The sequence below is a fragment of the Emys orbicularis genome, chromosome 8 (genome assembly GCF_028017835.1).
Source record: "Emys orbicularis isolate rEmyOrb1 chromosome 8, rEmyOrb1.hap1, whole genome shotgun sequence".
Taxonomy (NCBI): Eukaryota; Metazoa; Chordata; order Testudines; family Emydidae; genus Emys; species Emys orbicularis.
The window spans coordinates 60924673-60938473 of record NC_088690.1 but is presented as its reverse complement, the minus strand read 5'-3'; the positions used below and the strand labels follow the sequence as shown (position 1 = coordinate 60938473).

The window sequence follows — 13801 nt, the reverse complement described above, 5'->3', positions numbered from 1 at the left end:
CTCGTAATCCCATTGCCTCCTGTCTGAGTTACCCCTTCCCCCTCTTCAAGCTGCCTGCAGACACAGGCTGGGAAATCACTCCGCCAAAGCACACGCTGGAAGACATTGAGCCAGCTTCAGCCCGGGGTGATACTGGCTTCTGCTGCTCTCACCCAGCATACAGGACTCCTCAACAGGTGAATGGTTGCCATGGGACAAGGTGCCCACAAGCAGATTCACAGATGACCAGTGAAAGGGTGAGGGCTGGGCAGTCGGGGGATGCGCTGTGAATACTTGGAGCTACTGTTCAGAGTACCCAGGAGGGGGCACAGAGAAAGGAGGTTAAGAGTCTGTGGAAACAGCAACTAAAGACAGCCTTGCATTCACCTGACCACAGTGTTCTAGTCTCTGATCTCTAGCGCAGTGTTTTTCAACCTTTTTTTGGGCAAAGGCACACTTGTTTCATGAAAAAAATCACGAGGCACACCACCATTAGAAAATGTTAAAAAATTTAACTCTGTGCCTATATTGACTATATATAAAGTAATTCTCTTGAATAGGAATCAAATAAACACAAAGAAAGTATTTTATAATTACTTTATTATGAAATAGTAAGTAAACAGAAATATGAAAAATTATAAAATACTTTATTCAGTGCGCAACCTGGGCCTGTTTGGCTGAACACAAAGCTGATATTCTGAGCTATTTATAGTCCTTAACATCAGTGGTGGGATTCAAAAATTTTAGTAACCAGTTCCGACATTCAAGCATGGTTTAATATTTTTTTCCCACGGCACACCAGGCAACATCTCGCGGCACACTAGTGTGCCGCGGAACAGTGGTTGAAAAACACTGCTCTAGCGGGTGTTCGCTGTGGGATAGAAGGGGTCTGGCCCATCCCTGCACTGTCTCCTTTCTCTGAGAATCATTCACCCAAACGTTATCTCCTGGACTCAGTAGTCTCAAGGATTGGACTCTATGGTACCTGTCAAAGTCCCTCTTCTCGTGGGTTTTTTATTGATCTTCCTTCTCCGGTCTCAGGAAGTCACATCAACAAGGGTTGAGTTGGCCAGAGAGGGCTGGGATAGTGGATCTCACCCTCTGTTTCTGTATCCTCTACAACCACATCCTATGCAGCCCTAGACCCAGTCTGAAGCTCTCCTTCCTGCGGGGGAGGGGGAAGTGCAAATGCCAAGTGCCCTCCCCCACATCCGAGTCCTCCCTGGGGCACAGCAGCAGTGCAGCTTGTAACTGCAGTGAGGCCTGGATCTCATTTTGGGCCTGTATGTGCCACAGTAATACAATCTGCCAAATCTAACCTTCTTAATGGTAATAAGTCTCAGGGGTGTGTTGGTCAGGCAGAGCTGCTACGCTAGCCGGCACAGCTATCAGGCTTACCTGGGTCCTAATTCATCTTCACACCGCCAGGTGAACTCCCCGAAGCTCTCGTAGTGCTGGTTGTAGTGGTAGAGGACCCGGTGCAGGCTGGGCGAGCCCAGGTCCAGCAGAGTGTTGTAAGCTGTCTGCTGCTCCTTGCCGCTGGTGTAGCCATTGAAGAGATTGTAGATCTTGTCTGCTATTTCTGAGTAGGATGGCAGAGAGGGCTGTCAGTGCGTTTGTCAGACAGAAAGGAAATGTAGCCTCAAACCAGGTCAGTTATCAAGTAAAGAGCCCCGGGGCAAAATCCTGAACCAACTGCAGTCCAGAGCAAACTCTTACTGACGTCAATAAGGCCAGGATTCCCCCCGGGTGTCCTGGAATTTACACCGTGTCACCAGGTCATATTCTAGAAGGAGGGACAGTGGAACATACAGGATTTCCCAGACTGGATTAGATCTTTGGTCCCTCTAGTCCAATGGCATGTCTCGGACAGTGGCCAATACCAGCTGCTGTAGAGGAAGGTGCAAGGAACCCTGCAACAGGCACTTATGAGATAACCTGTGCCCAGGTGAAGATCAATACTGGATTTACAATGGCGCCAGTGGCGCCGGGCCCATGGTTGAAAGGGGCCCCAGCGCACTCTTCTCCACCCCGCTCTCTCCTGTGGGGTCAGAGAAGCTTGACGCTGGGAGCTGCTGCGGCTCCGTGGCAGCCTCTGCTGGCAGCCTGGCTCCTGCCCCGCCCCTTTCCCCAACATGCTACGTTCCCTCTCCCCTCCCTGCCGCCGATCAGCTGGATCAGCCTTGCTGGGGGGAGGGGGGAGCCGCAGCACGTCGCTCTGGGGAGGAAGAGGAGAAGAAGAGGCGGGAGCCAGGCCTCTCCCCCGCCTCTTTCCCCAGCGTGCTATGTTCCCTCAGCCCCCTCCCTGCCTGCCGCCGGTCAGCTAGATCAGCTCCTTGCCAGCAGGAGGGGGGAGAGGAGGAGGAGCGAGCCGCAGCATGCCGCTCCGGAGAGGAAGAGGAGAAGAGGCGGAGGTGAGGCCTTGGGGAAGGGGCTGGAATTGGGGCATATACCCCCTCCAGCCCCCTGCGTGAGCACCCCCCCCGACCCCAGCCCACCCCCCAGCCCTCTGCCCACCCTAACCCCTGCACCGCCCCAGCCCCCTGCATCCCCTCACCCCCCCAGTCCCCTGCCCTGACTTCTGCACACCCCCCACACCCACCCCCTGCACTGCCTCACACACATCCAGCCCCGTCCTGACCCCTGCACTCCCCTCACACCTCCTCAGCTCCCTGCTCTGACTCCTGCACCCCCCCACACCTCCCCAGCCCTGACTCCTGCATCCCCCCTCATGCCCCCCAGCCCCCTGCCCTGACTCCTGCACCCCCTCACACCTCCCTGGTCCCCTGCACCCCCTCACACACTCCCAGCCCCCTTCCCTGAACCCTGCACCCCCCACACCTCCCCAGCCCCCTGCCCTGACTCCTGCACCCCTCCACATCCCCACCCCCATCCTGAGAACCAAACAGGAGCTGCCCCAGGTAAGCACTCCACACCCCAACCTCCTGCCCCAACGCTGAGCCTCCTCCCTCGCCCTAGCTCCTGGCCAGACCCCACACCCGAACATTTTTTTATAATATTTGGAAAGATCATTAAGTGGTCTGTCGAGACCCTCCGTGATTTTCAAGTGGTCTGTGGAAAAATAAGTTAGACTACAAGAACAATCAAGGTACCTCACTTTATTTTCATTTACTTGCTATTACTTATGGGAGGAGGATGAAGAAAAAAAGAATGAAAAACGGGGGCAGGGGGAGATAAGAGAGAATGTTCTTTTTCTTGACTGGGTCCCGAGGAGGAGCCCCAAAAATGAAGCTGAGCACAGGGCTGGGGGGCCCCACTAACTCTAAATCCACCACTGGCTGTCACATCACCTGGGCTGGGGATACTGTCAGGGCCGGTGTAACCACTAGGTGAACTAGACAACCGCCTAGGGTGCCAAGATTTGGGGGTGCCAAAAAGCGGTGTCCAAAAATTTTTTTTTACACTACAGTGGAGTCACATCTTACACGGGGGTTAGGTTCTAAAGTCACCGCATAAGAGGAAAATCGCATATAGTGAAAATTACCATAAAGTACAGTATACACTAGAACAGGGGTCCTCAACCTGCAGCACGCATGCCAAAGGTGGCACGCAAGCCGGTTTTTTTTTTTAATGGCAGGCTGCGGGTCCTGGCTGCCGCTGAACCTGCTGCCGACCTGAGGTTCTGTTCACTCAGCTGGCAGTGGGCTGAGCAGGGCCGGCTCCTGCCAGCCGGGGTCCCAGCCGCCAGCCCCACTCAGCCCGCTCAGCCTGCTGGGGTCCCAGCCAGCTCCGCTCAGCCTCCTGCCGGCCTGGCTGAACAGTCTGGGGTTCCGTTCACCCAGGGTTCCGTCCGCTGGCCTGGGGTTCCGTTCACCCAGGGTTCCGTCCGCCGGCCTGGGGTTCCGTTCACCCAGGCCGGCAGGAAGCTGAGCGGAGCTGGCGGCAGGGACCCCAGCTGGTAGCGGGCTGAGGTCCCAGCTGCCGGCCCCGCTCAGCCCGCTGCCAGTCTGGGGTTCTGGCTGCCAGCCCCTTGCCAGTCGGGGTCCCGGCCACCGGCCCCGCTTAGCCTCCTGTTGGCCTGGGGTTCCGTTCACCCAGGCCGCCAGGAGGCTGAGCGGATCCGGCGGCCGGGACCCCGTCTGGCAGCGGGCTGAGGTCCCAGCCACCGGCCCTGCTCAGCCCGCTGACGATCTGGGGTTCCGGCTGCCGGCCCCTTGCCAGCCAGGGTCTCGGCCACCGGCCCTGCTCAGCTTCCTGCTGGCCTGGGTGAACACCAGGAGGGTGAGTGGAGTTGCCGGCTGGGACCCTGGCTGGCAGCTGAGTGAACGGAACCACAGGCCAGCCGCAGGCTCAGTGGTGGCCAGGACCTGCAGCCTGCCATTAAAAAAAAAAAAATCTGCTTGCTTGCCACCTTTGGCATGCGTGCCGTAGGTTGAGGACCCCTGTTCTAGTGTAGACAGTATATACTATGTATACTGTGTGTACTGTACTTTATGGTAATTTTCACTATACGCGATTTTCCTCTTACGCGCTGACCTTAGAACCTAACACCCGCGTAAGATGTGACTCCACTGTATTCATTTTTGAAAATTTATAATAAACAATGGGTGTGTGTGTGTGTGTGTGTGTGTGTGTGTGTGTGTGTGTGTGTGTGTGTGTGTGTGTGTGTGTGTGTGTGTGTGTGTGTGTGCGTGCGCGCGCAGGGTGGATACTGTGTCAGCAGATCCCCACAGTCTCCAACCTACCTGGGCAGTACAGCAGACATGGCCCTGCCCACTAGCTCCTCTCCACTCCCTAGCCCACCCACCACTTGCCCCCCACCCTTAAGGCTTAGCCCTCTTACTTTTAAAAATGATTGCTTGCCCCTCCCCCCCCTCAGGCTTTTCTGGCAGCCCTGTTGCCAGGTATCCAGTTTTAGACTCGAAACTCCAGTAGAAAATGGGACCTGAGTGGTTAGCAGTGCTGACTGGAAACTAAATGTCCGGTTACAGGAGTAACCACATTAGCCTCCGCTCCTCCCACTCCCAACACCCACCCCAGAGGGCTGGAAGAGAACTTCTCCTGCTGCTGTGGGAGGAGGGGCAGCTCAGTGCAGAGAGAGACAAAGAGAATGGGCTAGAACCAGGTAGGTACCCGCTCTATGTGGGCAGAAGTGGGGAGGGGGATCCTGTTTACCCCCTCCCCAGCCCTGCTGCGCTTGCAGTTTACCCTGACCCCTCCCATGCTCCAGAGACCAACCCTAGCTCCTGCCCCACTGTGCTTTTACCCCCGGCCCCTTTTACAATTATTCCCCGGGGGGCCCACAAATGTTTGGCGCCGGGCCCACAAAAAGTTAATCCGGCCCTGGTGAAGATGCCTCCTAACCCCCATCACTAAGGCTGGCTTATGCCCTGAAGCAGGAGGGTTTCTATTCCTGTCGAAGCTCATGGACTCTATTTTTTTGTACTAGCCACAGACATGGCCAACCCTTTGGGGACTTTTCTAACACTTCGCCATCAGCCTGAACAACCAATGGCAAGGCAAGTTTCCATCCACTCACCCTCCCATCAGCCTCGATCCTAACCTGGAGGGACTCCAGCTACAGTTCCTGCAACCATTCACACCCTGGTCTCTCTAGTGAATCAGGCTTCCAATTACTGCTGGCTCTGGGGCTTGGTTTTCGGGCGAGATACCCCACACTGAGAACCGTAAATGGACGATACTGTCTATTGGGGCAGCAAATTATTCCTATAGTAATGGGAACGGGGCCGAGATCTGATGCTTGGGAGAGGCCACCTAACCGACAGCCATCATGTGGGAACCACTTGATTACTGCTGAGTGGGATCTGAACTGGTTTATTCAGAAGAGTAGGGCTGTCTCCCCCATCACCAGTCATCCCATCCCATACTCAGAACAATGCATCCCATTACCTCCCATCCAAGCAGAATGAGATGTTATTTTTAAACAAACACACTCATTCCACCTGCACAATCTAGATGTATTGACCTGATTCCCACTGCCTCTAACAACGTTCTGTCCCGGCATGAACAACAGAGAAGCAGCCGTGCATCCTCAGGCAATAATTACATCAAGAGCCTCCAAAGTCCCCATAACCTTTGAGATCAGATGCATGGAGCCCCAAGAGGGTGCTTCGTTCTCATCACGCTTTATCGTCATTATTTACTAATGCAGTGCTGTAGGTAGGCATAGACAAAGATGACGACAGAGGCCCAGAACCTCAGAGATGTTTAGGTGCCTAGTTCCCATTGAGGATCTGGGCCAAAGTTCCTACCCCAAGGGTCTTGCAGTCTGAACCAGACAGATAACTAGGGACAGGCTGGATCTGAGAAGCTTCGATCCGGATCCAAACACCACCAGTGTTTATAGGGGTGTTCAATTCTGGAGTTTCAGGTACGGCCATTACAGAGACGCCAAAACCAACCAGGATCTGGATTCCACCCAACTTCAGGGCCGTTCATACCCATGGTTTGGCTTGGGCATATCTCTTCAACTAGCCCAACAAAAGAAGAGTGGGGGTTCGCCTGCTCTGTGTTCTGCTTAACCATGCTCTGACAATCCACTGCAGTGAAGTCCAGCATGTCAGACCAGGGCTTTGCCGGGGGGAGGGCACCCCCTTAAGCACCCCCACTGTTACCTTGAGCCTTCACATCATCTACCACTGGGCATGGGGTCTTGACCGTCACATCACTTGACCTGGAGCGTCTCCCCGTGTTATCAACTCCCCAAAGCGTGAACCTGGGGGAGAGGGGAGATGTTATCACAGCACGGAGATGACGGACAGACTGGGGAATCTGGAGCTCACACATGCAAGTGCACACAGCAGACCCCCATCAGGAGGAATGTATGCAACTAATTGCCTAGGAGATAAGGGGCTGTCCTACCATGCACATCACTTTGCTCTGCTTGACACAGGTGCCCCAAACTGGCCTGTGCTGCTTTTCCATGCAGACCCAGTGGGAGGTGAGAACTCAATACAAGAGGCTTGGCATCCCCTTTGCAGCACAGTGACCTCAGGCTAGTGCAGGCAGCTCTCTGCTGGGGCTGGTACTCGGGGCACTGACAGCCCTGCCAATTCACAGAGCCCTGGCGCATGATGCAGAGCAGAGCCCCGGCCAGCAGCAGGGAAGAGCCTGCTGTCTCCATCCTGATGCCATCGGAGGTGCTCACTGTGCGTAAACTCCACCCTGGGCCCAGCCTTGGAGCAGGTGACAAGGAAAGAACAGAATTATAGCAGCCTTGGTGCGACCGCATCATGAGCCTCCTCCATTGCAGCCAGGGGAGTGGGGCTGTAGGTAAGTCAGGCATCAGTCCAGGCGCTCAGTGAGAGTCTACATCCCATGTGGACTGGAGTCATACTGTGGGCCTGGCAGAAGGTGAGGCTGGACAATACCATCAAGCAGGTGTAAGAAGGGCAGGAGGTAAGGATCTTTCCAACACTGCCACGCGTGCTCTGCGTGGCTGCTGCTGGGCTTCACATCTCTGAATCTACAGATCCATGGAGCACGGCGTTGCCATCAGCAGCTGGGTCATGACTGCAAATGCAAAATAACCCTCCAGTGCAGGTGAGGGGGATACCCACATGCTGCTGTGCCCGGATTCCCCTCTCCACTGACACCCCCAGGGGATGCACCCTTCGCAGCCTATGTAGGCCCAGCTCCTGGCGTACACCAGGGGCTCCTTGCCCCTCACAACCTCTCTGTGTGCCACACTCCACCCCAATCTATTTCAGAGACTCCTTCATCCATGGGGCTCTGGGTGCCCCTCATTACCTCCTCCCATACCAGGGTTCCCCATTCTTCCTCTGCCCATGCCAGCTGCTCTGTATGCCCCACATCCCTAATCACGCCAATCTCCCCCACCCCGTTTGCCAGAGGCTTTGTCTGCCCCTTCCCCCATGTGAGGGGCTCTGTTCCCTCCCACTCCCCTTCCTCCACCGTTATTCCTTCTGTCTGGGAGAAGAATCATTCAGGGTGTAAGCATGTTAAACCCTAGTGGGAGGTAGGCACAGATGAGATGGGGTATCGTTAGGCTGGAAGACATTAACAGGTGCCATCAAACAGTTCTTTGGTCTTCAGACAACTGCAGAGGTGCATGAAGCTGTGGCTGTGCTGAACAGCTGATGGGGCTCCATCCATTTGTCCCCATTTTGGTTTCCCCATTTTCCCCAAAATCAATAGAGTTCTGGCCCTTGAAGTCTCGAACTTTTTCCGGACTCGATCAAATGCGGCATTCAAGAATTATCATGTCACCGACAGGGAAATGCTGTCCAGCTGAGTGGACAGCCCTGGCAAGCTTAGCCAACACGGTGGTGATGATAATTTAATATTTGTGCATAGTTCCAGGAGCACATCCAGCATCAACCAATAGGGGGGTGCTTGCCACGCAAGAGAATGGAGAATGAATGCTCCCTTTCTCCATGCCCCCCAAAAAGATGAGGAGAAAGCTTGGGAGTAGCCAATCAGAAGCGGCAGTGTTACTCACGAGGTCGGGCGTAGCCAATTAGAGGCAGCGTCACTCACGTGTAGGTGGTGTCAGGCTCCAGGCAGCGAATGATCAAGGAGATGGTGGTGGACAGCTTGTCGGGTACTTGTGCCGGCATCGCGCAGGGGGATTTGGCTCCGGAGATGATGTCATCCACCAAACTCAGCACCGTCTCTAGGGAAAGAGGGGAAAAGGAGATTTTAGGCAATTATCTTCCCATGCCCCAGAACCTAAGCAGGGGATGATGGGTGAGGAGAGGCTACAATGGGTCACAAGACAGGCCAACTGAGCCCAATACCTAGTGACGGATCAGACATTTCCTGGAGGGTCAGGAGCAACGAGGAAAGGACCTTGTAACAGGCTGACTATTGGTGATTTGGAGTGATGCATCGTGCACTGCCTCCCGTGTGAGATTAGCCAATTGGGAGCTATGGAAGGGGAGAAAATGCATTGGTGGGAAGGGTAGGAAAAATGTTTATGTTGCTCTTGTGTCCTGCCTTGACCCTGAGCTGCAGCACACGATCAAGGTTCTTAGGCCGGTGACCTCTCTGCTAGGGGGCAAGTGGAAGTTCTATGGAGCTTTTTCAGGTGAGGAAAAGCCTTAGTGTCCCCGTTGCAGACACAGAAATACAAATAGCGTCACAATCACTGAGTCTCCAGCCTAAGAAGTGAGGATGGAGACTGGTGTGATTGTGAATGAAGGTTACTTGCCTGCAACCGGCTGTTCTTTGAGATGCGTGGTGGTCCCTGTCTGTATTCCACACGTGGGTGGGGATGCATGCCTTGTGCCCAAGGCTGGAAATGCTAACAAGTGGTGTCCATTGGCCCACACAGTTCTCCTCGTCCACCAGACTGAGGGAATAAGAGCCAGAGCGGGTTGACGCCTCTCCGGTTCCTGTTCTTACCACGAATCCAGTAGGATCGGAAGCAGAGGGGAAGGAGGGCGGGCAGTGGAATATAGACAGGGACCACACATTTCAAAGAACCTCCAGTTACGGCTAAGTAATCTCCACTTCTTCTTCGAGCGCTGGTTCCTGTGTGTATCCCATGCGTGGGCGGTGGGCAAGTGTATTCTGTCAGGAGGAGGGTGCGAAGATGCTGGTAAGACAGATGTGTTGAAGCACTGCAGTTCCCACGGCTGCATCCGCAGCCGAGGCCCAAACTGGTGTGTTCGGTTTTGGGAATGTGTGACTGGAACTCCAGTCTGCCGCTCTGCATGTGTCCAGTAATGGTACTTCCTGGAAGGATGCTGGAGAGGCAGCGTGTGCTCTGGTGGAGTGATATGTGCTAATTGGGAGCACACCATGATGCACCCAGGAATCCATTTAGAGATTTCCTGAGAGGATATAGCTCGTCCCAGTGACCTTTGCACTATGGCAAGAAATAGCCTAGGTGATTTTCTGATAGATTTGGTTCTCTGCAGGTAGAACGTTAAGGAACATCTGAGGTCGAGGGAATGAAGTCTCCTCTCCTGAGCAGAGGCACAGGGTTTCGGAATGAAAACAGATACATGGAGTTCAGAAATAACCTTGGGGAGGAATTTAGGGTGCAGGCTTTCAGACCAAGAAGAGACGGATTTCGGAATGCTGCAAGTAAGTGAAAATAGGCAGCTATGACCCCAATCCAGCAAAGTATTTAAGCATGGGCTTAAAGTTCAGCCTGGGCTTAAGTACTTTGCTGGATGGAGGCCCACCCCTCACCATTGAAAGCATTCTGCTCTTGATTTCATCCTTTGCTACCAAGCCAATGCTGCAAAAGGCAGAGCTGTGATGAGTGTGTTCCTCATCCAGCCAGGAATGAACATTATTGGCTGCCAGTGCCACCCCGCCCCCAGAGCAAAGGAGGAGCCCGAGCCGAGCCCAGTTCTGGCTGCTGCAGGAGCAGCACCCTCCGTCACTGCCCTCACCGGTCTCCACTTTGGAATGATCCATTCGGTCGGTGATCTTCTCCTGACGGATGAGGTAATCGACGATCTGCACTCCGATTGGCGGCTCTGAGTGCTCCCATTCCAACACCACCAAGGTGCTGCTCGGCTCGTGCACCGTGGAGAGCCGCAGCCTGAGGAAGAGGGAAAACTAAGGAGGGTCAGACCCTGTGAATAGGCAGCTCCTGCCCACCCCTAACAGTGCCGTTCCTTTCTTCCCAACCCTCTTCAGTGTGGGGCTGGCTCCACCCATTGCTCCCTCTGAGCTACTGGAGACTCACTGTCCTCACGGGCTGGGTTATGCCCTGTGCCTCCCAGGAAGCAGGGCTGTGAAGACATGATCCGTAGGGTGTGGGGCAAAGGTGACCGGTGGGAGCCTTGCATGGCTGCCTGCAGCCCAGAATAGCCAGTGCACAGAGGTCAGGGCCAGCTGCTTCCCCTCCTCATCCAGCCCATCCTGTGCCTAAGTTGCTCCTGCACTGGGGAGGAAAGCTGCAGCACCAGTCAAGCCTGGTGTAGTTTTCATTTGTGCAGACGTCCCACTGATTTCTGAGACCGCCCAGCCCTGCCTGGGGAAGGCAGCTGGTTTCAAGCGAGTGCTGCTGAAACCTTTATGCCACACTCAACTCCCCCGCATGCCAGAAGGTCGTCACTCGGGGTCAGGGATCAAGGCCTTCTACAGGGTGGAGCGGGGGAAGCTCGAGCTGCTGCCACCACCCCGGCTTCCAGCTACACGCTGGTTCTGGGCCTCTGGCTCCGGCACCCTGCACCAGCACCGAAGTCCCCTTCAAGAGGAATAATCTCTGCGGAGGGGGGCGAAATCAGCGTGGGAGAGACGTACACCGGGTGTGGGAGGGGTGCGCAGGTTGGGAGCCCGTCGGCGCCAAAAGCACTCGAGTCGCACCGGCACCAGTCTTCAATGACATCCCCACTCCCGGAACACCACAGGGTGCTCATGGTGGCCTCCTGCAACAGCTGAGATAGAGAAGGAGGGTTAGGGCCAGGCAAGCAGGAACGGCACCCCACCCTCATCACCCGCTGTGCCGCTGGCATCTGAAACCCTGTAACTTTCTGTGCATGCCGCTCCCCACACAGCCCTGAGCGCACTGCCAGCAGCTGGGAGCTCTGAGACCTCCTGGCAAAGAGGGGACACAGAGAGAAGTCAAAAGGGATGGGGGCCATTAATGGGGTGGGGCAGAGGCGTTCAGCCTTCACCCATCTGCAGCTGGTTTCAAGTGGCAATTGCTGAGCCAGGCCTGGGTCTGTTTACTCCCACGCATGCTGAATGGTGGCTGGTGCTCTGACCTGATAAGCTGGATGGCAGCGTGCCAAGTGCCTGGTCACTATGGTGACCTCACACAGCCCCGCCAAGGCAGATGCCTGTCTCTGGGACGCTCTCTGGCAGTTCCTCACCACGTGCTACACCCCTTTAAGCTGTACCTACGTGCTCCACGTGGCAAACACCAGGCTGGCTCAATAAGGAGAGGTGGAAAGGCAAGCAGCAATGCTGCCAGCCGGCCACGCCACACAAGGGCTGTCTGTCATTCCAGGCCTGCCAGAGCCATTCGCTGCTAATAACCTCAGCTCAGCCAATCACAACCCTGCCACATTCTACCCCTCTCTCAGCAACCGGCTCCTCACCCTCTGGGTTTGGTTGTTGGTGACCAGCTCATAAATGGGCGCTGCTTTGGTGACCTCCAGCAGAATTGGCTCGGCTGGCGTGTCTGGGCTCGAAGTCACATGGCAAAGCGGGCATGAGGAGGGGCAGCGGCCTCTGCTCTGGCAATCCATGCGGACTCCAGCTGCCATCCGCTTGGTGCCCGACTCCGACAGACTGGCGATGTATTCGGGGAAGGTGAGAACCTTGGGGTCCCGCTCTCGCTCCTCGGACTCGTCAGAGGGGGAATTGCCTGTGAAATGAGAGAAAGAGGGGGGATGGGAAATCAGGCCAACCCATAATGCCCTCACCTGTTCTCCCTCTACAGCCCATGGCTCTTCCAGTACCATAGATGGCCACACTTCACTTCATAGTCACGAAATACTGACTGGTGATTAAACCAGGGACCAGGCATCATGACCTCTGAGTTCCTTTCCCTGCTCTGTCACTGGCAAGTGACCTAAACGTCTCTGTGCTTCCATTTCCCCACATCCTGGCCTCCGGCTGGGGGTTTGCTTCTCCGGCTGCCCCTCCATGCCGCTCACGCGCAGAGCCCGAGTCCCCAGGCTATTTGCAAGAGGACTGAATTCCATCTGCAGTGACTGAAATCTCCACTGGAGGGAGCCTCTCTCCTGCAGATGGGGCAGGGGGGCATAGTGAGAGTAAAGGTTTATTCTGGCTTCCACTTGGACCTGCTTTCACATCTGGAGAACTTCCTTAAAAATCCTCCTTTTGGGGTGAAACGTTCCATGCTTGGTCTCAAGCCCAGGAGTAATTCTTGTTAAGTTTAAGGGAAATCCTTTTAGCCCTTTGTGGGTAAGAGCAGAGTGAAAAGAATAGATGTTTTTCAATTTAAAACATTACAATTTTTTTTGGAGGGGGGGAGCATTATAAATTCAAAGCAAGCATTTCATCAGCTCTCATTCCACCCACTAGAGGGCAGTGTAGCACAGAGTCTCCACATCATGCATTTCACTTTAGGCTTTTATGTAAGACAACTAGGAAGACCTGATCCAAAGCCCACTGAATTTAAAGAAAAGGAACTTTGGATCAGGCCCCTCCTTTGGAAATTCTTGCATGAACCTCTCTGTACCTCAGTTCCCCCATCTGTAAAATGGGGGATAATGACGCTGACCAACCTTTGTAAAGCACTTTGGAATCTAGGAGTGGAAAACATCACAAAGCATTATTATTATTAATAGGCTTGGCAGGATTCATAGTTTCAAAGATGCTACAGCCAGAGGGGACCGCTGTGATCCTACAGGAGGTCAGAGTAAATAACACAGACTTCCCAGAATTCATTCATGTTTGAACCAGAGCATGTCTTTTGGGAGAAGGAGGGGTGGGGGGAATCCAACCTTGATTGAAAAATTGCCAGTGATGGACAAATCCACCACAACCCTTGGTAAGCTGTTCTAGTGGCTAATTACCCTAATTGTAAAAAACGGGCACCGACTTTTCAGCCTGAATTCTTCTAGCTTGAACTTCCAGCCATTGGATCTCATTATACCTTTGTCTTCTAGCCTGAAGAGCCCATGATCAATTTTTTACATGTTTATCTATTTCAGTTTTCACAGTTGTGCAAAATTATGAGTTTTAAGCATTTTTTCTATTTGTATTAATTTAAATGTTCACAGTTGCAAGCAATTATGGGGGGGTTAGATAATATTTATTTAATGACAGACGTTGCGATTCAAAAAGTTACAGCTTTACAACTGTTAAAAAACACAAATTGTCAACATCAAATGTCAAAATATACAAAGTAACTATCCTTCAAACAAACTCTAGTAAGTACTTA

The 13801-nt window shown here is 54.0% G+C and overlaps 1 protein-coding gene across 1 annotated transcript in view; it reads right to left on the bottom strand.

Moving 5' to 3' along the window:
- Positions 1–1373: 1373 nt before the first annotated feature.
- ASTN1 (astrotactin 1) overlaps positions 1374–13801 on the bottom strand; it is a 209462-nt gene continuing 197034 nt past the window's right edge. Inside the window, exons 17-22 of the mRNA XM_065409136.1 lie at positions 11988–12256; positions 11188–11321; positions 10329–10480; positions 8461–8596; positions 6576–6676; positions 1374–1561 (exon numbers count right to left, since the gene is read on the bottom strand). Coding sequence (XP_065265208.1) covers positions 1374–1561; positions 6576–6676; positions 8461–8596; positions 10329–10480; positions 11188–11321; positions 11988–12256 — 980 coding nt within the window. The remainder of the gene's footprint in view (positions 1562–6575; positions 6677–8460; positions 8597–10328; positions 10481–11187; positions 11322–11987; positions 12257–13801) is intronic.